The sequence below is a fragment of the Trichomonas vaginalis genome, chromosome I, assembly GCF_026262505.1.
Source record: "Trichomonas vaginalis G3 chromosome I, whole genome shotgun sequence".
Taxonomy (NCBI): domain Eukaryota; phylum Parabasalia; order Trichomonadida; family Trichomonadidae; genus Trichomonas; species Trichomonas vaginalis.
The window spans coordinates 8,792,422-8,812,908 of record NC_067203.1 but is presented as its reverse complement, the minus strand read 5'-3'; the positions used below and the strand labels follow the sequence as shown (position 1 = coordinate 8,812,908).

The window sequence follows — 20,487 nt, the reverse complement described above, 5'->3', positions numbered from 1 at the left end:
CCAGGTGAAAATTTAATAACGTGCGTAAGAAAAAATGAGTCAGGATCTCCATGAGGAAGAGGAAGAGCAAATACCAATGATTACACCAAAAGCTATTATGGACTCATGTGTTAAAAACCAGCTTTATACAATCCCAGAGCTCAACGATGTTCTTTATTTGCATTTCAGTGGCTACCAAAAAATCGCTAACTTAGAGCCATATGTAAATTTGACATCAATATGGCTTAACAACAACGCTATTTATGAAATTGAAGGATTAGATACACTTACAAATCTTGTCTGCTTATATCTTCAAGGAAATGTTATCCAAGAAATCAAAGGACTTGAGAAACTCGTTAATCTCGAAACATTAGTTCTTTCTCATAACTACATTTCAAAGATTACAGGACTTGAACATTGCCCAAAGTTACATACGCTTGAAATCGATCACAACAGGCTCAAAGATGCTGCAAGTATCGAGGGACTGTTAGCTGTCAAAGATTCAATTGGTGTTTTGAACTTGGCTGATAATAAATTCGAAGATGAATCTTTATTTGAAGTTATATTCAAACTTCCTAACTTAGGAGTTCTCAAATTAGAAGGAAATGAGATTGCTCGTACAATGAGTGGCTACCGTAGAAAGATTATTACTACATTAACAAATCTAAATTATTTAGATTCACAACCAGTTACAGCTCAAGAGCGCCGTATAGCTATTGTATATCTAGCTAATGGCCCAAGTGCTGCAATGCAGGAGCGAATAAAGATTAAAGCGGAAAAAGAAGCCGAAGATGAAAGAAACAGAAAACAGCAGAGAAGAATTTATCGTGAAACAGCCAGGAAACAAGGTATTGATATCAGTCATGACAGATTCTTCCTCTCTAGCGATGATGAACTTCCAGAAGATCATGAAGGAGAAGAAAATCTCGGAAAAGGTGAATTAGAAAAGATAAAGATTGAACAGGAAAAGGCTGAAGAGGAAGATAAAGATTCCAGTGATGATTTCGTCATGTCCGAAGAGAAAGCAGAAGAAAAATTCGTAAAAGAACAACCATTAATCCAAGAAATTCCAAATGAGCCAATAATTCATGAAGAAATAGAACAAGAATACGAACAAGTAGGTGGTGAAGATGAAAAGAAGTCAGATTCTGATAGTGAAGATATTTTTGCATTAGATTAAAATTTCAAATTGTTTTTAATAATCTTTTCTATGCATTTGCTTATGAGTATTGTGAGCATATATGAATTTATAGGACTTGGCTCAAGATTCGATTTCTGTGGAATGGGGAAATTGAAATTGCTTCGGAGTTGTACGTTTTTTGTTATTCACAGACAGCAAGCCACATTCATCATAAAGAATTAAAGCTAGGGGACTCAACTTTTTTAGAACTAGACGTTAAAAAAGTGACAAGATTTTTGATTCGGAATTCGAAAAAAAATGTATGCAACACCTTCACTTCAAGGGAAACCCCTTCAATCACTCCATTTAACAGAAGATGGAGTTCCAGCATTTGTACCAGAATGCACAAGTTTCATCAAAAAGTTTGCAAAAACAGTTGGAGTTTTCAGAATTAATGGAAACAAATATTATATTGAGGAATTATACCATGTATTAAATCACAAAGAAGTAGCTATTCCTCCATGCTGTCAAGTCCATGACGTTTCTGGATTTTTGAAGAACTGGTTGATGAACATACCGGAACCAATTCTTATTCCGGAAGTATTCAATCAATATTACGTAGAGCTTAGAGAAGAATCTATTTACGATGTAATTAAAAATCTCCCTCAAATTAATAGGAAATGCTTAGCTTACATCTTTTCTGCAATAAATGAAGTATTCATCAATGCTCACGTGAACCAAATGTCTATGGCTAATATATCTACTTGTTTCCAAACTTGTTTAACTCAGGATTCTACCAGATTTCACAACCATGTACCATTTCCAAAGATTTTTCAGCCATGCGTTAAAATACTTAATGAAACTGGATCTGACTTTGATATTCCGGATATGTAAATAATTTATTGTTTTTATAATAGGGAAAGTTTGCTATATTATGATCATGATAATGGTTTGTCTTTTCCATATAAACATGATAATAATTGGAATTTCTATGCTAGCGAAATATTTTTTTTTAAAGTAATACTTATGATCAATTGTATTGAAATATCATATCTATCACAATCTACCGGGATTGTTACATTGTGAAATAGTGTCTGTAAGAAAAATAAGCAATTGGAATTTCACAAATATTAATTTCTTTACGTTAGCATGGAATTCATATAAATATAAGTTTCAGTTCCAGAGTTATAACAATTTTCTTTAAAAAACTAGCTAATTTACTCCGTTTTGTTTTTTGATAATACTGAATTCGCAGAGATAACTATTCATTTTTAATGATCTGCCATGACAAAGCATTAACATGACGAATGGAGCACTAAAATGCATTATCGGTTAAGGTTCTTATCAAAAAAATTACTTCTTTGTGTATCCGAAATAACGGATAAAGAATGAATTCACTTTGAGAAGATGAAAATTTTATTGATGACATAGTGTTCATTACAATAATTTGGAAAAATTTGGATAAATCTGTTATCCACAATTTTAAGGTTTAATCTTACATTTAACGGAATTAATATCTAAATTTTAAACAGATACTTAAATTTTATATAAAATAATCTTGAAAAGTAAGTTAATTTGTAGATACATTCAAATTATCTTTGAAATCTTTGAATCTGATTTTGTTCCGCCTTTTTTCGTAAATAAGGTTGTAAAATTTAAGTAGATCAAATATCTTAACTGAGAACCCCAATTTATGTCAGATTTTCCGACGATAATCCTTTATATAGAATCTGTAATCAAATATATGCATATGCTGAAGTTGATTAAAATTGCTATTGTTAATATTTTGAATGAACTCAGAAAATATATATTAAATGTGATCAAACATCACTTTTTTATATTGAACTATTATATTCTTAGATCACTTGCAAATAATTATAATCATTCAAGTAATTCAATGTGATTCAAAAATAAAAGTGGCTATCAAATAATGATGATTTGTTTTTACTTTAATTTCTTAATCAGAGCAACTCATGCCTTATATCATCCAAATCTTGTAGAAAAGGATAGCGGAGATCTCTTTGTAAAGGGCATTTCAGAATCGACTTCTGATTTATTTGAATTTCATGAACAGTCAACAACTATTCAAGATAAAGAAATCAGTCATTCAGGAAGAAATCAGACGTTTTATAAATGCGAAATTACAATTACGGGCCGTACAAAATTTTTAAATAACTTCGCTTTCGGTGCAGGCGTTACATCAGGCTCAGGTGGAGCTATTAACATATTGGAAAGTATATTTCAAGCACATTCAGATTCACCTGATTACCAAATCATTTTTGAATCTAACAAAGCGTCTGTAGGTGGAGCTATTTGCTCTGTTTCATCCGCAATGTTATTATATAACTCGACATTTACCAGTAATATGGCTTACAAGAATGGTGGCGCTATCTATTTCCAATCGGAATTTAATCCAACAGATGGAAGCTACCTTTCTCCCAAAATTACGCTTATAGGCGGTTGGCTTGAGTTTAGGCAAAATATCGCTTCAGAAGTTGGTGGAGCCATTGCAATTTCATATGCAGTGGAAGTTTACATTGAACTTTCAAAGTTCTACAGCAACAAGTGCAGTTTCACAGGTGGAGCAATATCATCTGCTAACTGTGATTCTCTTAAACTCTTCAGAAGCTGGTTTGCTTATAACGTTGTTGATGCATCGACTCCAGAATACCGTTTAACTACAGATACTAAAACTAAATTACGCGGCGAGACCATGAGTAAAGATTACCCCAATAAAGTTAACTCCAATCATGAATTGGGAAGAGGAGGTGGTGCAATTTACTTCTACTCTGACTCCAGGAAAGGTTCTACACCAACAGGTGCAAAGACTTACGAGATGCGTTCTCTTCGATCATACCACACCTGTTTCTACAAAGACTCAGCAACAACAACCGGATCATCTTTGGGAGGAGGTGCCGGTAATGAAGTTCTTCTTGATGGCTACCTTGAATACGTCACATATGATGACTACATGTACGGAGCTGTCCCAGAAGTAGAAAGAGATGAAGCAATTTCAAAGGTTAAACGTCCTTTGAAAGGAAACTGTTCCGTCAATTATCTTCAGATGAGAAATACAACAAGAGAACCATGGGGTATTTGCGAAGTCATTACAACAGATTTACCAGGAATTGGAGATGCTCCTTCAGTTTATAACGAAACAAACATTTCCTACATCGTTGGCACACCTACAGTGAATGGAACAGCAGCTGGAGTTCCAAGTCCAACAAAGTTTGTTTATGATGCAACACCTATTACTAAGGTTCCAGGTCCAACAACAGAAAAGAGGTATCCAACAGCTCAGACACAGCTTGGTCCTTCATTGAAGTCAGGAAAGATATTCCCAGGTTCTTATTCAGTACCTTTGTTTTATCCTAACTTCACAATTACAATTCCTAAGCCAACGCCTCATGAAACAGCTGCTTCTACACCACATAGTACACCTAGACATACATTCTCACCTTCAGCAACTCCTATTATTATCAAAGTTCAAGCAACACTTGAAGCAAAACTTCCTGAAGCCCAAGGAAATTCCTCTACTATAAAAAAGGATAATAAATTAATAGCAATTATGCTGGTGCTGTCGCTGGTTTAATTGCTCTGATTGCCTTAATTGTATTCTTTACTTATTACTTTATGAGAAAGGATGAAGTAAGTGACGATTCAGCTATCTCACTTCAGGAAGAAACAGTCCTTCATGCAGATGAAATGGCGACAACTGACTTCAAAATTTCACTTAATAATGATTCAATTGTTGCAACAGAAGGCCCTGCTGAGAATTCTAGAGCTGATCCATTCGGAAAGATTTCATGGAACAAGATATGGTTGAAGACTTCTTCGCACAGAAGGATCTCCGTGAATTTTAACTTCGAATTTTATATTTTTAGTTTAGTTTTATATGAAATGCGATTAAATAATTTATTTTTGTGAATGGTCATTGAAAAAATTGAATAATTTATTTTTTAAATATATGACAACTGAACAAAAGAGAACTATTTTCCCAAAGAAAATGTTCTCTACCACTCATAATGCACTACCTGTTCAGTCTAAGATCGAATCTGCTATTCCATTTTGGACTGCAATTGCAACAAAAAATGAATTATATCATACAGTTTCAGTTTTCATATATTTCATGATGCCTGACAATACAGCAATTTACGAGTGGTTCCGTGTTCAAGAACCTATCTCAAAATTATACGATTTTGTTGCCTATTTTTTGGGTAAAGAGAGAGAATTTGACCTTAAAGTAACAGGTGAAGTTTTAGACAGAAACAATATAATCAATGATATTAAAAAAATAGAAAATACGGAAATAATCGAAATTCAAGTTGTAAATCGTTAAATTTCACTCGAATTTTAATGTTAAATTTGCTAGCATATACACAGAGCTATGTTTACAATATTTAAATCTACGTTTCAAATGTAATTTTCAATACGATTATCGGTTAGATGAATTAATACTAGTAACTAGTTCTTGTTAATGCACACTATACTAGTGTCTTACCATTAGTCTCATTAACTCAGTTAATATTGTTATGAAATCAATTCATCGATTTTTCGTTTTCTTTTCTGCTTCATAATGATAACATCGAATTATCCTAATCTATAATTAGTTAACATTGTACAAAAGATACTTTTTCTTTAATAAATTAATATTTATTTCCTTTATCTATTTTTTTCCCATGCACAATCAATAATATCACAAAAAGTTCTCATATAGTATATGAATTTGAGTAAGACTATCTTACTAAATCAGACGATTTCAATAAATGAAACGTTGAAATAGACTTTCAAGAGCATTTCAATGAGATATACTATATTAGAATTTATAAAAAGTTCTGTGTTATCCTAAAGATGTGTTTTCACATCATAATTCTGCAATAATAAAACATATAAACATATATTTTTTTTAAATATAACAAACAAAACAATACTTTTATTAACTTTCCCATATACTACTTTCAATTTCAGCCCACTTTGAATCAGGAAACAAATTAGTGATATTCATCACAGGAACTGGTAATTTATTAAAGTACGGATGGCGCAGGGCATCGTGGGCACTAATTCTATTTGCTGGGTTTAGTGTTAGCATAGATCTCAAAAGATCTTTTGCAGTTTGATCAATATTACTAAATTTCATGTCAAAAGTACTTTGAAATGGTCTATAATTTAACTGTTGGAATGGTATAAGAAAATTACTCTGATATTGAGGCAAATCTGATGGTCTAAAATTCCCCATCACTCGTAAAATCGATTCCATTTGAACGTCACAAAATTCGTTACTATTTTCATTCTTAGCTTTAGAGCGAAACAATATTTCGCCCGTTAATAGCTCCGCAAATATACATCCTGCAGCCCACATATCAACTGCTGTTGTATAGTGTTTGTCATCGAGTAAAAGCTCCGGAGATCTGTACCATATTGTGACTACAAACGTATTTTCCTCTTGATTCTTCCATTCTGCAGTTCTTGATAATCCAAAATCGATTAATTTAAGAATTCCTGGTCGCTCGTATGCTTTCGGCATTATAATTAAATTGGATGGCGTAAGATCACAGTGTATGATTCCATGGCTATGGAGATGATTCAATGCCAGTAATAATTGAAACAGAATTGATTTTGCAACAATTTCTGAAGGAGATCTATTTAAATATTTAGTTTGTAGTTTATATACGTCAATTGCACCAAATTCATAGTTGAAATGAATGCTATAATTCGAATTAATTCCTTGAATTGAAACCTTTTGCGCATGAATAATATGAATATATTTAGGTTCGCTTAGGAGACATATTTCTCGAATTATGACAGATGGAATTGGTTTTTCTGGTTGAATCGGTTTTGATTTTTTTACGGAAATAGCATCACCCTTTTCGTCAATAAATCTGTATGCTTCGCCGTATGTTCCACTTCCTACCAACTTCTCAGATTTTAAATTGCGTACGTTCATCATGAGAGTCGAAAGGAAATATTGGCAAATTTTAGACGAGTTCAAATTTTTCCGAAGCTCGCTCTTATTATAAAAAGATCGTAAAAGTCATTGAGAACTGCAAGGCAAGAAAGCAGTGAATGATTGAAAGCTACCGATTGTTTCCTTCTTCGTTAGTTCGACGAAAATTTCCCATCATTTTAGTCATATGAGTATTATAAGAATTCTTTCTTTAAGGAATGCATATATATCCATAAAATTATTCAAGCATTACGAGTTCATAGTCAGAGCATTTCTTTGATGTATTTGATCATTTACAATTACGAATAATCAATAAGCAAAGTATAAATCGCATCAATAAGAGTATTGGAATTAGAATATCATCATGACTATGCAATGCATGGATAATATCAAAATTATTTATCTCATCTGGACATAAATCTAAACTCCAAAATGAGAAAGATCCAAAAGAAGCGAATTTGAGGACTGTATGCAGAATTTATTCCTCGCTCGATATATATATATAGAAAGGGAAGAATATATTGTCATGGATATAGAAGTCATACAACTTTTTCAAAAATATATGTACATAATGAAATCATTCTCAAGCAGTTATAATGAAAAGAACAGTATTTTATAGCTTATATTTTCATTATTTGCTCCAACCTTACGATTCGTCGATTCATATACCTGTTTCATGCGCTTTGTCACCATATGTAAATCTCAAAGCGAACTTTTCTATCTCTCCAAATCAAAAATTCACGAGTATGATAGAAAATAAACATTATGCATAATGGTAATTAAAAATCTTATAGTCTATCATTTCCTAAGATAATGGTTAAATAAGAGTTCTTATTAAATGAAAATTGACCGAATATGAACTCATTATTTTAATAAAATCCATGTTCCTTGCCGAGGGAATTCATATGCAGCATACATTGTTGTAAACAGAAATTCATCAAAAGTGACACCTCAGAAAAGCTAAAATATTGAATTTTTGGAACTTTTGATAGAGCACGTTTTTAAATATTAATTAAAGTAAATGTATATTTTGTAAAGATTCTTTTTAATAAAAAAATAAAATTTTGAAGAAGAACACAAAATCTTCTGAAAAATAATATCACATAAACTCATATTATTTTCTAATATATAACTATTTTATATAAAAATCAAATTCAATGATCTTAAAAGCGAAGGATAAACCTCAAAATTTACGAATATAATGAGTGGGAATATAATGCTTATCTATCATAAAACCATATGAAATATCAATTTTTGCTTTACGCCTAATTTTTGACGACAATTAGCAAAAAATGTTAAATGTTAACACTCAGTCCATTTGAATATGAAAAATAAAATTGACTTTGATTAAATGTTTTTATTTATCATGCAATTCTTCTTGCGACCAAAGATTTGAATAAAAGTTCAAAAAATAAGATAGCTTAAAAAATAATATACGGTAGTGTTTACTAATAGATGAATAGTATATAAATTCTATTAAAATGGATTTGATCCAAAAAAATATAAAACCAAAAATAATTGTTATAATTTAAATGAAGAAGTAATTTAAAACGATTTTATTTATGATCAAATTTTATATATTTTTTTGGATCAAATCCATTTTAATAGAATTTATATACTATTCATCTATTAGTAAACACTACCGTATATTATTTTTTAAGCTATCTTATTTTTTGAACTTTTATTCAAATCTTTGGTCGCAAGAAGAATTGCATGATAAATAAAAACATTTAATCAAAGTCAATTTTATTTTTCATATTCAAATGGACTGAGTGTTAACATTTAACATTTTTTGCTAATTGTCGTCAAAAATTAGGCGTAAAGCAAAAATTGATATTTCATATGGTTTTGATAGATAAGCATTATATTCCCACTCATTATATTCGTAAATTTTGAGGTTTATCCTTCGCTTTTAAGATCATTGAATTTGATTTTTATATAAAATAGTTATATATTAGAAAATAATATGAGTTTATGTGATATTATTTTTCAGAAGATTTCATTCTATATGCCTATGAAAAGTACTCTCAAAACTAACTTTTTCCTAATTATAATTAAATCTCGAATACTGTATTATGCTTAGTATTATTTCATTTTTCTCATTCAATTTAGAATTTACAAATGTCAAAAAATTGAGAGCTGTCACTTTTGATGAATTTCTGTTTATTACAACATGAAGCGTACTCTGCGTCCCCCGCTTCATGGCATAATTAAATTTGATATTTAAAAATTGAATAAAAATTAAATACTTTGTAGGGTGATTAACCTTATCAATTTTTAAAATAACCGTTTCTTCCTTCTCAAATTTAATAATGATTGTTGATAATTTATATCATAAGAAAGTAATGAACAAAAATGAAGCTGAACCAGGCCATCATCATACACATTCAGAACATAACGAAAGCGATACAACGGTTGGCCTACTAGAACCAGAGAACTGCGAACAATTTTTACAGGTCGCCGAAAAAAATAATCATTTTCATGTTCATGACCACGACCATCACCATGATCATGATCACGACCATAACCACGCTGCTGAGGGTGTAACATGGCGCTTAATTCTTATGATTAGCTTGACTGGTATATTTTTCTTTGCTGAATTAATCACTGGAATTATAACCAAATCATTATCACTTCAGTCTGATGCTTGGCATATGCTTTCAGATGAGATGTCGCTAATTATCGGTCTTGTTGCTCACGAAAAAGCAAAGAAACCTCCAACAAAGAAATATACTTTCAGTCTTGCACGTGCTGAAGTTATTGGAGGATTCACAAACGCTATTTTCTTGCTTGCTGTTTGCATGACAATTCTATTTGAAGCAATCGAAAGATTTATTAAAGTAGAAGAAATCGTCGAACCCAAAGCATTCTTAATCGTCGGTATCCTCGGCCTTCTCGTTAACGCTATCGGCATTTTCATTTTCCATGATCACCATCATTCGGATAATATTCAAGGAATATTTTTACATATCATTGGCGATCTTCTTGGATCAGTCGCTGTAGTTATTTCAGCTGCTGTTTGCCAATGGACTACATGGAATGGACGTTTCTATTTAGATCCTGCTTGTTCAATCTTTATCTTCATCATTTTAGTTTATGGATCTCAAGGATTATTACGTCGCACAGGTAGCATACTTCTTGAATCATGTCCTGAGTACATTGATGTCGAATTAATTAAAGCAGACTTGATGAAGATTGAAGGTATAGTTGCTGTTCATGAACTCCATGTTTGGGAGCTTTGCAAAGAAATATACTTAGCTCTACTTCATGTTGTTGTCGATTCTAAAGAAAGAAACAAGAAAGTTCTTGAACAATGCCATAATATAATGATCTCCCATGGTGTTTATTCAACAACAGTACAAATAGAATTCGTAGATGACTTCCCTCAAGGCACTGATAGCGTTGGTTCCTGCTTCTACGCAACATCTTTTGGAAGTGATAAAAGAATCTTCCAAACTCCTCCAGTTTACCAACATTCAATCGGTTGCCCACATGTGAACCTTCCTGGCCATGAACACGACCACGATCACGATGATCACGACCATGCACACTTGCACAGCCACAGCCATGATCATTTGCATAACGAAATGCAAGGTAATCTTCGGACACCTCTTAACGAATAAGAAATGTTATTGTTTTGCATATTAAATATTTTGTTTACTAGTTAATTATTTTTTTGGCTTTCATTATAAGAGAGAACATCATTACGATAGATATAGAAATTAAATTGCCCACCAAACATACCTTTATACCATTTGCATTTTTCAAAATTTAGAATTTCCATCAAAAATCTAGTCAAATAGGAGAATTTGACTCCAATAACAAGTTTTCGGAACGTATCTCATTATTGCAAATCTTTCAATTGCTGATAAGAGAATATTTGAATAAATTTTTATAAAAACACGTTAGCAATTTCAAAATTTCTATTTAAAATTTGCTGAATTCAATTTATTTTAAGTTCTGCATATGTAACCGAATATTTTCACTCGAATTTATGAATTGAATTGATAATGCTATTTTATAAATGTATTGTAGATCTGCGTTTAATTAATATTATTCCATTAAATCATTTTAATTAATGAATTGAAAGAGAGGAAAAAATTTAGACAAATTTAATTCAAAAGTCGTTCTCAAAAAGTTTAAAAATTTATCCTACTAATTAGGATTTATGGTTGTTTTCTGTATGCAGTTCAATAATATTTAGGTTCATTTAAATATCAGTCGCCACAATTTTTGTGTTGAATTTTAACGATATCAATAAAAAGTAGTATAATTATGTTTGATTCTTTATCCTTGAGTTCTCCAAGTTTGCGTATAAGCAATTTGGATGATCCTGATTTTGTCAATAGGCAATGTTTCCCTGTAATTGCTCAGCCAATTCGCAACGAGGACTTTTCTATTGACTTTATCAACGTACAACTCATACCAGAGATCAAAAATATTATCAAGCAAGACAAAAAGAACAAGTTTGAAACACTTCCAACATTAATTCGTTTAATTCTCGATAATTTTCCGGAAGATAGATCTTCGATCATCAGGAATGAAATCTTCTCTACAATCCAATCAACAATAAAATTTGGCGGTCCAAGAAAGGCCTCTGATTTAACCGAATTAGCCGTTGAAATTGCTTCTTCTATTCCGAAATACTACCGAGATGATATCATTTGCGAAATCATTTCTCACTTATATCAAGACGAAGATCAGAATACACGCAAGTTAGCAGTTCATTTGATATCAATTGTTCGCGATTTCTGGCGCGTACAACAATATTTTAAATTATTAGCTCGAGATAAGTCATCAGTTGTCAGAGGCACAGTTCTTACAATCCTTCCAAATTGCATGATTGACGATGATTCAATGAGAAATATTCTTATCCAGGCTGCAAACGATACACATCCAGGCGTAAGACAAGTTGCAGCGACCGTCATTGCAAAGGCATCACCACCTCTCTTAGATGAATACAAGAAACTACTTTCTAGCTCTATAACTGTTAGATACGCTTTTCCATCTTTACCGGAAATTGTAATGGCCACATCGTTTTCTCAGATCATCGACGCGTTCTTTGAAGCTATTAAGATCGATAGAAACGATGCTGCCGTTGCTTTACTCGAAACAGCAAGCAAAGCCGATATCAAATCAGAAGAACCACTTTACTTAAGAGCTGCATCAGAATTAGTTTCATTTACTCCATTCGCATGGAGATTGTATTCATTTGCACAGAATTTTACTAACCAAAGTGACTTTATCGAATTATTAGATCCATCTAACATTCCAGATTGGAGAACCAGATACGCCCTCCTCAAACAATGCGAGGAATTCATTCCATTCTCTCGGAAACCAATTAGTCAGACTCGCAGAAATTTATTCCGAAGATCAAACAGCAATTATCAGGAATGAAAGCGCAAATCTTTGGGCCATGTTGGTCAACTCTGATAATTCATTGATCAAATGCATGGAAGAGAGACTTATGCGTGGATCTTGGCATAAGAGACTTGTTTTATGCAAAGTCATCAAGCAAGTCGGTATTTCCATCTTTTCTAATGAGCTTGTGAACAAGCTTAAGAACGATGAGATATGCAACGTGAGAGATTGCATCAATTTATAATTTTTTAATTGTTTTTTATTTTTCTTGTTTGTAAATTTATTTGTTTATATAATCGTTTTGATTTTTTCACATATACAAGCCATGTTATCGTAACAATAAGAATAAAATTATCTAAATTTCAATCTTATCTCTCTTCAATGGCTAGAGAATTGTTTGTATTTGCTTAACATCATGTGGAACTTCTTGGCTCATTGAATACTCAATAAAATATAATTAATTTCAAATGAGATATCAATTCGCATATCAATCTGATGTATGAAAAAGTTATTAATAACTTGACAAATCATTACAAAACATTTATTCATATGCTTTTGTAATTATAAGATCATCCCTTGATAACGCCCATTGGAACGAGGCGTGCAACCTTGTGTGAGATACCAACTGTCTCGCATGCATCGATAACCTGCTCGATGTCCTTGTATGCGTCTGGAGACTCATCCTGAATTGTTTGCTTGTCTGCTGCCTTGAGGAAGACACCATGTGAAGCAAGATCATTCTGTACCTTCTCGAGAGGAATTGTCTTGAGTGCCTTTGAACGAGACATGAGACGTCCTGCACCGTGGCATGTTGATCCGAATGCACACTTCATTGACTCATCTGTTCCGACGAGAACATATGATGCTGTTCCCATTGATCCACCAATGAGGATTGGCTGGCCGATCGAGCGGTACTTCTCTGGGATCTCCTCACGGCCTGGACCAAATGCACGTGTGGCACCCTTACGGTGGACGATTTACTCCTTCTCAACACCGTCGATGTTGTGCTTCTCGACCTTTGCGATGTTGTGTGCAACGTCATAGACGAGGTGTGTCTCTAATTTGCGGTCCTTGAAGACATCAGAGAATGCGCGGCGAACGTTGTGCATGATTACCTGACGGTTGCACCAAGCGAAGTTTGCAGCTGCGTACATTGCACGCAAGTACTTCTGGCTTTCCTCAGAGTGGAAAGATGGTGCAGCAAGCTGCTTGTCTGGGAGTGATTCCTTGACAAACTTCTCTGAGCATACTTTCATGTTCTCATCTGCAACCTGGTGACCTAAGCCACGAGATCCTGTGTGGATCATGACAACAACTTGTCCCTCGTGAAGATCCATCACGCGTGCTTTCTCCTCATCGAGGATCTTGTCGACACGCTGAACTTCGATGTAGTGGTTTCCTGCACCAACTGTGCCAAGCTGGCCTGTACCACGTGTAATTGTGCGGTCTGAGATCAAAGATGGATCAGCACCCTTGAGACAACCATTCTCTTCACAGTTGTCGATATCCTCTTGAACTGCGAAACCATTCTCAAGTGCCCAGCCAGCGCCCTTTAACATTACATCACGAAGATGGTCACGATCGCAGACGCCATCGAGCTTGCCACCAACGCCAACTGGGATGTACTCGTAGAGCTTCTCAACGAGTTCCTTCTTGACTGGCTCGACCTCTTCCCATGTTAAGTTTGTTGTCATCAAGCGGACACCACAGTTGATATCGTAGCCAACACCACCTGGAGAGATGAATGCATCTGGATCTGTTGTATCGAATGCTGCAACGCCACCAATTGAGAAACCATAACCAGAGTGCATATCTGGCATACCGAATGAGCCCTTTGTGATACCTGGAAGTGTAGCAACAAATGAAATCTGTAAGATTGATGGGAGACCCTGGTTACGGTTCGACATCCAGTTCTGAAGTTCATCGAATGCGTACTTTGCCATTTCGGGTGTTGAGTAGAAATAACCTGGAACCTTCATGTTTGGAACGAAACCAATTGGAATCTCGTAAACGCAAGGCTTGATTTCCTTGATAAGAGATGGATCTATAGCGAGATGCTGAAGATCGAACCACATTATTAAAATTGAAATTTTTATTTTGAAATTTTATTCTGCCGCATAAGTATTCAAAAAAATTTCAAAAGGTAAAAATTCCAGAACAATTTTCAAGATTGAGAGAACGATGAAAAAAGACTCACATCTTATGAATAGTTTACAAATATCATAATATTTTCGAAAAATTTTGTTCAATGTAAACTTTTCATTTTCTTTATACAGCATTTCGTGCAACATTAAATTTAAAATAGTTTCAGTATTTGGCGAAAAATTGAAACTAAAATTTTGGTAAAATTTCATTCAAAATTTCAATGTAAAAACTATTTTCATACAATCAAAAGAAATACAATATTATATAATTATTAAAAATTAAATATTTACATTTTCTTTGGATGAAATTTTGAATTTATGTTTTTGGATCAACATTTACGAATTCAACAGTTTTTGGTGATTCCTGTTTTGAAGGTTCTTGATTTTGTTCTTTCGGAGGTTCTTGGTCTTGTTGCTTAGGAGTTTCAGGGGTTTGTTGTTTTGGAGTTTCTGGTGTTTGCTTTGGTGCCTGGTTTTGCTTTGGAGAAGGAGGTGGAGGTGCATCATCATCTGAAGAGTTCTTTTCTTCAGAAACTTCTTCGATATCATTTGTCATTTGGATGCAAGTTTCTTTAGATCTCACAACATCCAAAAGTTTCTCAATCATCATATATTCTTTATCATAAGCTTCTACAAGTTTAAAGGCTTCGATAGCGATGATGTATTGGTACAAAACTTCAGGATGTCTCATTCTTTCTATCCACAAACCTTCATATGAATTGAGAACTCTTTCTCTCAAAACTTCACCAAATGTGAAAATGATCAAAATATAGATACCAATTATAGATGTTGCCATAACTCCTGATGAGAATACCTCACCAGCAGCAGGAACTTCTGATGAATACAACATGACTCTAATTGTTGGTGTTGCCAACAAAGAAGATGCTGATTCTCTATGAACAAAAGCAAATTTTCCTCTTGCTGTGAATTCCATACCGTAAATCTGGCTTTCAGATTTAGTTGGCATTATTGGATATGAATAGAAAGTCATCAACAAAACAGGCAATGAGAAATTGAACATGACAGTTCCGTTGTGAGAAAGATAGTTCTCATACAACATTGTCTTGTTTTGAAGTGACAATGTCTCATTAAACAACTGATATTTTTGTACAACATTTGGTGAAAATGAATCTGTTGTTCCTTTCAAGAAATTCAAGTTCAATGTATAAACAATCTCATAATCATTTGACTTGAAAATCGTGTCAATTGTTTCATTAGGAAGTTCAGGAACTAACTGACTTTCAAGCGGGAAATCTATGATATACATATTATCTGTTGGAATCGCTCTCAAATAATCGAATTCATCTGAATCCTTAATTAATTCATTCTGTTGTGCTGTTGTCATCGGCATAATGTGGGCGTAGCTCTTGTAAAGATATCCTGTTGAGCTCAATCCACATTCAAGAGATGCTGAATAAATTGAATTTGGTTCTGTGCTGATCTTAGATTTGATCAAGAAGAACATTGGACCAAACAAAACAATAATGATTAACAAGATAAAAATTGTTCCTATTAAACCACTTCTTTGGTGTTTGAGTTCTTCTTCTTTATGTCTGTGATTGTAGACCATTTGGTTCTCCAAATAAATCTTCAATTCGCTCATAACAAAGAACTTTCTGTATGAAACATAAGTTGTTTTTGACATCATTTAAATCTTACACATTTCTATTTCCTAATACCAGTAACCAATATTCTATTAATAATTGTAATAAAAATTGAGAATTTGCTCATAATTTTTTTAAAATTTTATTGTAATATGATTGAAGTTGTGATTAAATCATAAGATATCATTACTTAGCCACAGAAATATCATTTTTTGAGAGAAGATCTCTATTTTATGTAAAAAAACATGTGTTAAAAATTCAAAACAATAAATAAGTTTAATAAGTTAAATCTTATGAAGTAATTGCAGGAAAATATTTCATTCCTTAAAACCATTTCTTTTAAGAAGATCGACAATCTTTTGTGGTGCGAATTTTATTGCGGATTGGAGTGCAGTTTCATTATCTTTGTTTTTAACAGTTTTATTAATATTTGGCTGAGAAATCAAATATTCGCAAATTGCAACTTGATTTTCCGCTGCATATTTGATAGTATCATGAAGTGGCGTACAACCATCACTATTTTGATCATTAACATTAATGAAGTTAAGAGCGAATTTTACACCTTCTAGATTATCATATTGACAAAAGTAATGAAGAATTGTTCTTTCAGTATAAGATCTGCATCTAACATTTGCGCCACAATTAAACAATTGTTTTACAAGGGATAAATTATTTTTCCAAGCTGCAATAAGAACCAAATTTTTCTTTTTATCATCACAAATATCCGTGTATTTTTCATCAACTGCATATTTGATTGTTGAATAATCTTCTTCTTGTGATGCCTTTTCAAGGACATCATAAATCCGATTCAGATTATCTTTTGTCTTACTTAAACCTAATAATTTTCTCTTATTTTCATCGGAGTGATCAATATAATGGAGTCCTTGAGTGGTTGATATGTTGAACTTATTGGAGTATGTTGTCGACATAAAACTATTTAGATTAGAGAGTTGGAGTTTTGCTGGATTGACATTTCTTTGATAATAATTTGTATCTGAATATTGAAGCTTATTAGGAGTGCTTGCTGCAGTATAATTAGTTGCTTTTGAAAGTGATAGTTTATGGTGAATGGGTGAACGACTAAGAAGTGCTCGCTCGAAAACTTCTGTTGAGATAGACTCTAAACTATGGTTAACTGCAAAGTTTTTGATGGCTTTGATAGAATCTTGGTTACAAAATTCAACTCTGACATTATTAAGAATGCAAAAGAATGAATTATCATATTCGCTCAATGCAATGATTGTTCTGACTAAGGAATCTTCATTTATAATTTTCAGAGATTTTGATGCCAAAACTTGTTCAAAAAAGTCGTATCCATATCGTTTGAGAGCTCTAACTTTATATTCTTCTTGAAAATCATACATATTTGATGCAAAGAACGAAATACATTCATTTAATACTTTTTTATCGTTTTTAATCATTGCATAATCACAGGTGTCAAAAAAGTTTTCTTCCGTAATCCCATTGACTGATGATCTAGCGTACTCTTTAAACAAGTTTATCAAGAATTCTATACCGAGAACCTTGCCAACTTCGAATATATCTTGTCTATGTAATTGATCATTTTCAAATCTGAGAACACCAGTTGAAAAAAATTCGGAAATAATGTCGATTGTATTATTGCATGATAGGTTCAAATATACACTTACTGAATTAACTGTACTATCTTGTAAATATTCATCATGAACTAATTTTGAAACCAGGATTGAAACTTGCTTTGGTAACTCTACTTTCACATCATTGATGAAGAAATAAAATGGCTCTCTATTTTTAATATCATTACCCCAATCGATAATTAAGTACCTTTTTGAGGTGGTGTTCATATTGCTTTAAGTTAACTAAACTCACTTCACTTTCAAAAATTTTCAATAATGGAAAAAAATTTCAATAATGCTGGTAAAATTTAATTTCCCAATCCTCAAAAAGCTTGATGGCAAGGATCATATATATCGTTTTTATGGAAATTACGAGAGTACCGGCAAATCTCACAGTTTTATCAATTTTTTGTTGGAAAATTAACAGTTTTTTACTGTCAGATTGATTTTTTTTACCAAAAAATTGGGCATGTTAGTCACATAGGCCTTTTTCTAGTAATCTTTATACTCATAATACCATTAAAATGGGTTATTATCAGTAATGTCTGAATTTTTTTTCCGTGAAAAGATAATCAAGTAATTTTTGGTGAATATAGAAATTTTTAGTGAAAAACATATAAAACTAATAATAATACTGCTTTCAAAACAGATTAAAAATCTAAACTAGTTCCCGCTTCATCAGCGCCTTCAATAGGTTCATCAATCTTTTCAATCATTTGAGCAGATCCGATTTCTTCTTGCATTGTGAGTTCATCTATTGAATTTGTTTCTGAGTCCTCTTCTTTTAGTGCTTGTTTGTTCTTTCTGTACAAGAACAATCCAATGCCAGCAAGAATAAAAGCAGAACCAATACTTAGTGTGGAAATGAGAATAACTTCTGATGCTGATGTTTTACTCTTTCCCACGTCTTCATTTCCAGGAACAATAATAATTACATCTGTTTCTGTCTGAATATATGTTTCTAAAAAGGTATAAATGATTTGTAAAGTTGATGATTGAGTGAAGACAACTGTTTCAGAGAAAACAGATGAATTTGTTAGAATAATAGTGTTTGAAAGCGTACTTTCTGATTCTGTAACTGTTGATATTTCAATAATTGTGTTGTTTACATATATTCTTATTGTTGTTGTCGTATATGTATAAACAATAGTTGTTATATTTGTCTGTATTGTTGAAAAAGTTGTAATATTCGTTGTTGTAACTTTAAAAGTTTCTTTTTGGTTCAATGTTCTCGTGGGATCAGGTGTGGGGCCAGGAGTAACTTTGCTTACTTTCTCTTCTGTTGGATTTGGCTGTACATCTGCCAATGTTGGGTTCGGAGTTTTTGTTGAATAAGTTAAATTAAGAGTAGAATACTTACGATCACTGAGAGGTGACGTTAATTTAGTTATTGGTGTAGCAGCATATGTATATGGTGTTGGATCTGGAACAGAATCAGTAACTCCGATGGTTAATAATTTTGGAATTGCATTATCTTCGCTGTTTGCACTTTTGATGATATTTTGAGGCATACATTTATTAGTTGTGCCAGTAATTTGATACGTTGCCTTGGTATCGCCATAAATAAAATAGTGATTATTATTTAGGAAGCAATCTGAAGTTGACTGCCAAAAAGTACAGTCTTGAAGCATTATATTAACACCAAGACCGCCACCTTGTGAGTTTAATTGAATTGATTTTAAAAATCCGTAATTCATTTCATTTAAGAGAAATTCACATCCATCTGTAATTATACTTGAGCATTTAATAGCTGATATGCATGCACAAGCTCTTCCTGTAAACCTCATTCCTAATTTTGGTACATTTGAGCCATTATATCCAACGTACTGTGTATAATCACCAGCACTATTTTGCTTAAATATACAATTAATAAAGGATGCTGATGATGAAATGACTTCGACAGCACCACCTTGGATTAGAGCTGTGGATTCTTGGAATAATGTATTTTCTAGATATAATTCTGTACAATTATTGGCAAAGATAGCTCCTGCATTGGAATCAGCTTTGTTCCTTAGAAATTTTTGATTATATAATAAAAATTTTCCGCTGTTCATAAATATTGCTCCGCCTTTAATATACGCATGGTTTTCACTAAAGTTATTCGATGTGAATAAAGCATCATTACCGTTCATCGCAATGGCTCCGCCAGTAGTTGCAGAATTTACTGTAAACTTAGAGTCCATTAATAATAATTGAGATTGATCTACATAAATCGCTCCTCCGTATCCAACATTTAGTCCTCTACCGAAACCCATACTATTTTCAAAAGCGCAATTCTTTATAATTTTTTTTTACAACATCCAGTGGGGAGAAGCTTCCTAAACTTTTTAATCCCATAAATATGGTCATTATCTGGAATAAAGAGTTAAGCGTCATATGTCACTTTTTGTACTAAGGAAACATCGACTTTATGCGTTATGACTTTTCGATGAGGAAACAAGTGTTCACGTATTATAAACTTCCTTATTCCAATAAACCGACCCTAAACATAATTAATTCTAAGCATGATAATGGTCTCTTTTCTATGATAACCAAATCAATTTGGTTATCATAGTAAAGCACCAAAAACTGGAATAGGAATCGGCAATATGGAATCATGAAGCAACTCGGATAAAATAAATATGGAACATTCATACATCCATTCCTATTTTTAACCATATTATATTTTCAAACAAAATTCTCGTACTATTTTCAATAAAATTTGCATAACCTTGTTATTACTCTTAGGCGAAAGATGATT

At 32.7% G+C, this 20,487-nt stretch overlaps 11 protein-coding genes and 1 pseudogene across 12 annotated transcripts, besides 3 other annotated features; 6 read left to right on the top strand and 6 right to left on the bottom strand.

Annotated features, from left to right (window-relative positions):
• Window positions 1-9: 9 nt before the first annotated feature.
• On the top strand, window positions 10-1,323 carry TVAGG3_0954260 (uncharacterized protein; the record flags this gene model as incomplete). Its single annotated transcript, XM_001308561.1, has 1 exon — window positions 35-1,159. One exon carries the CDS (start codon window positions 35-37, stop codon window positions 1,157-1,159), a length of 1,125 nt encoding a protein of 374 aa, XP_001308562.1.
• A 78-nt stretch (window positions 1,324-1,401) lies between these two features.
• TVAGG3_0954250 (GTPase activator protein) lies at window positions 1,402-2,083 on the top strand (the record flags this gene model as incomplete). The annotated part of the gene is made up of 1 exon (XM_001308562.1): window positions 1,418-1,993. The coding sequence occupies one exon, from the start codon at window positions 1,418-1,420 to the stop codon at window positions 1,991-1,993; it is 576 nt and encodes a 191-aa protein (XP_001308563.1).
• Window positions 2,084-3,032: 949 nt separating this feature from the next.
• Window positions 3,033-5,025, top strand: TVAGG3_0954240 (lipid binding; the record flags this gene model as incomplete). The annotated part of the gene is made up of 1 exon (XM_001308563.2): window positions 3,033-4,691. The coding sequence occupies one exon, from the start codon at window positions 3,033-3,035 to the stop codon at window positions 4,689-4,691; it is 1,659 nt and encodes a 552-aa protein (XP_001308564.2).
• Window positions 5,026-5,066: 41 nt separating this feature from the next.
• Window positions 5,067-5,756, top strand: TVAGG3_0954230 (uncharacterized protein; the record flags this gene model as incomplete). Its single annotated transcript, XM_001308564.1, has 1 exon — window positions 5,067-5,438. The coding sequence occupies one exon, from the start codon at window positions 5,067-5,069 to the stop codon at window positions 5,436-5,438; it is 372 nt and encodes a 123-aa protein (XP_001308565.1).
• A 235-nt stretch (window positions 5,757-5,991) lies between these two features.
• On the bottom strand, window positions 5,992-7,151 carry TVAGG3_0954220 (RNA polymerase II CTD heptapeptide repeat kinase protein; the record flags this gene model as incomplete). Its single annotated transcript, XM_001308565.2, has 1 exon — window positions 6,036-7,046. The coding sequence occupies one exon, from the start codon at window positions 7,044-7,046 to the stop codon at window positions 6,036-6,038; it is 1,011 nt and encodes a 336-aa protein (XP_001308566.1).
• Window positions 7,152-7,961: 810 nt separating this feature from the next.
• Window positions 7,962-7,999: a mobile genetic element.
• Window positions 8,000-9,175: 1,176 nt separating this feature from the next.
• Window positions 9,176-9,212: a mobile genetic element.
• Window positions 9,213-9,316: 104 nt separating this feature from the next.
• TVAGG3_0954190 (regulation of zinc ion transport) lies at window positions 9,317-10,911 on the top strand (the record flags this gene model as incomplete). Its single annotated transcript, XM_001285551.1, has 1 exon — window positions 9,356-9,838. A coding segment is annotated over one exon (483 nt), but the record flags the coding sequence as incomplete, so codon positions are not given.
• A 407-nt stretch (window positions 10,912-11,318) lies between these two features.
• Window positions 11,319-12,595, top strand: TVAGG3_0954180 (annotated as a pseudogene). The gene has a single exon. A coding segment is annotated over exon 1 (1,277 nt).
• A 378-nt stretch (window positions 12,596-12,973) lies between these two features.
• Window positions 12,974-13,237, bottom strand: TVAGG3_0954170 (RNA ligase (ATP) protein; the record flags this gene model as incomplete). Its single annotated transcript, XM_001581645.1, has 1 exon — window positions 12,974-13,237. One exon carries the CDS (start codon window positions 13,235-13,237, stop codon window positions 12,974-12,976), a length of 264 nt encoding a protein of 87 aa, XP_001581695.1.
• Window positions 13,238-13,381: 144 nt separating this feature from the next.
• On the bottom strand, window positions 13,382-14,479 carry TVAGG3_0954160 (RNA ligase (ATP) protein; the record flags this gene model as incomplete). The annotated part of the gene is made up of 1 exon (XM_001581644.2): window positions 13,382-14,479. One exon carries the CDS (start codon window positions 14,477-14,479, stop codon window positions 13,382-13,384), a length of 1,098 nt encoding a protein of 365 aa, XP_001581694.2.
• A 361-nt stretch (window positions 14,480-14,840) lies between these two features.
• Window positions 14,841-16,191, bottom strand: TVAGG3_0954150 (Piezo-type mechanosensitive ion channel component family; the record flags this gene model as incomplete). Its single annotated transcript, XM_001581643.1, has 1 exon — window positions 14,865-16,151. The coding sequence occupies one exon, from the start codon at window positions 16,149-16,151 to the stop codon at window positions 14,865-14,867; it is 1,287 nt and encodes a 428-aa protein (XP_001581693.1).
• A 268-nt stretch (window positions 16,192-16,459) lies between these two features.
• On the bottom strand, window positions 16,460-17,991 carry TVAGG3_0954140 (spectrin binding; the record flags this gene model as incomplete). The annotated part of the gene is made up of 1 exon (XM_001581642.1): window positions 16,470-17,975. The coding sequence occupies one exon, from the start codon at window positions 17,973-17,975 to the stop codon at window positions 16,470-16,472; it is 1,506 nt and encodes a 501-aa protein (XP_001581692.1).
• A 406-nt stretch (window positions 17,992-18,397) lies between these two features.
• TVAGG3_0954130 (uncharacterized protein) lies at window positions 18,398-20,002 on the bottom strand (the record flags this gene model as incomplete). The annotated part of the gene is made up of 1 exon (XM_001581641.1): window positions 18,398-20,002. The coding sequence occupies one exon, from the start codon at window positions 20,000-20,002 to the stop codon at window positions 18,398-18,400; it is 1,605 nt and encodes a 534-aa protein (XP_001581691.1).
• A 50-nt stretch (window positions 20,003-20,052) lies between these two features.
• Window positions 20,053-20,487: part of a mobile genetic element that runs on past the window's edge.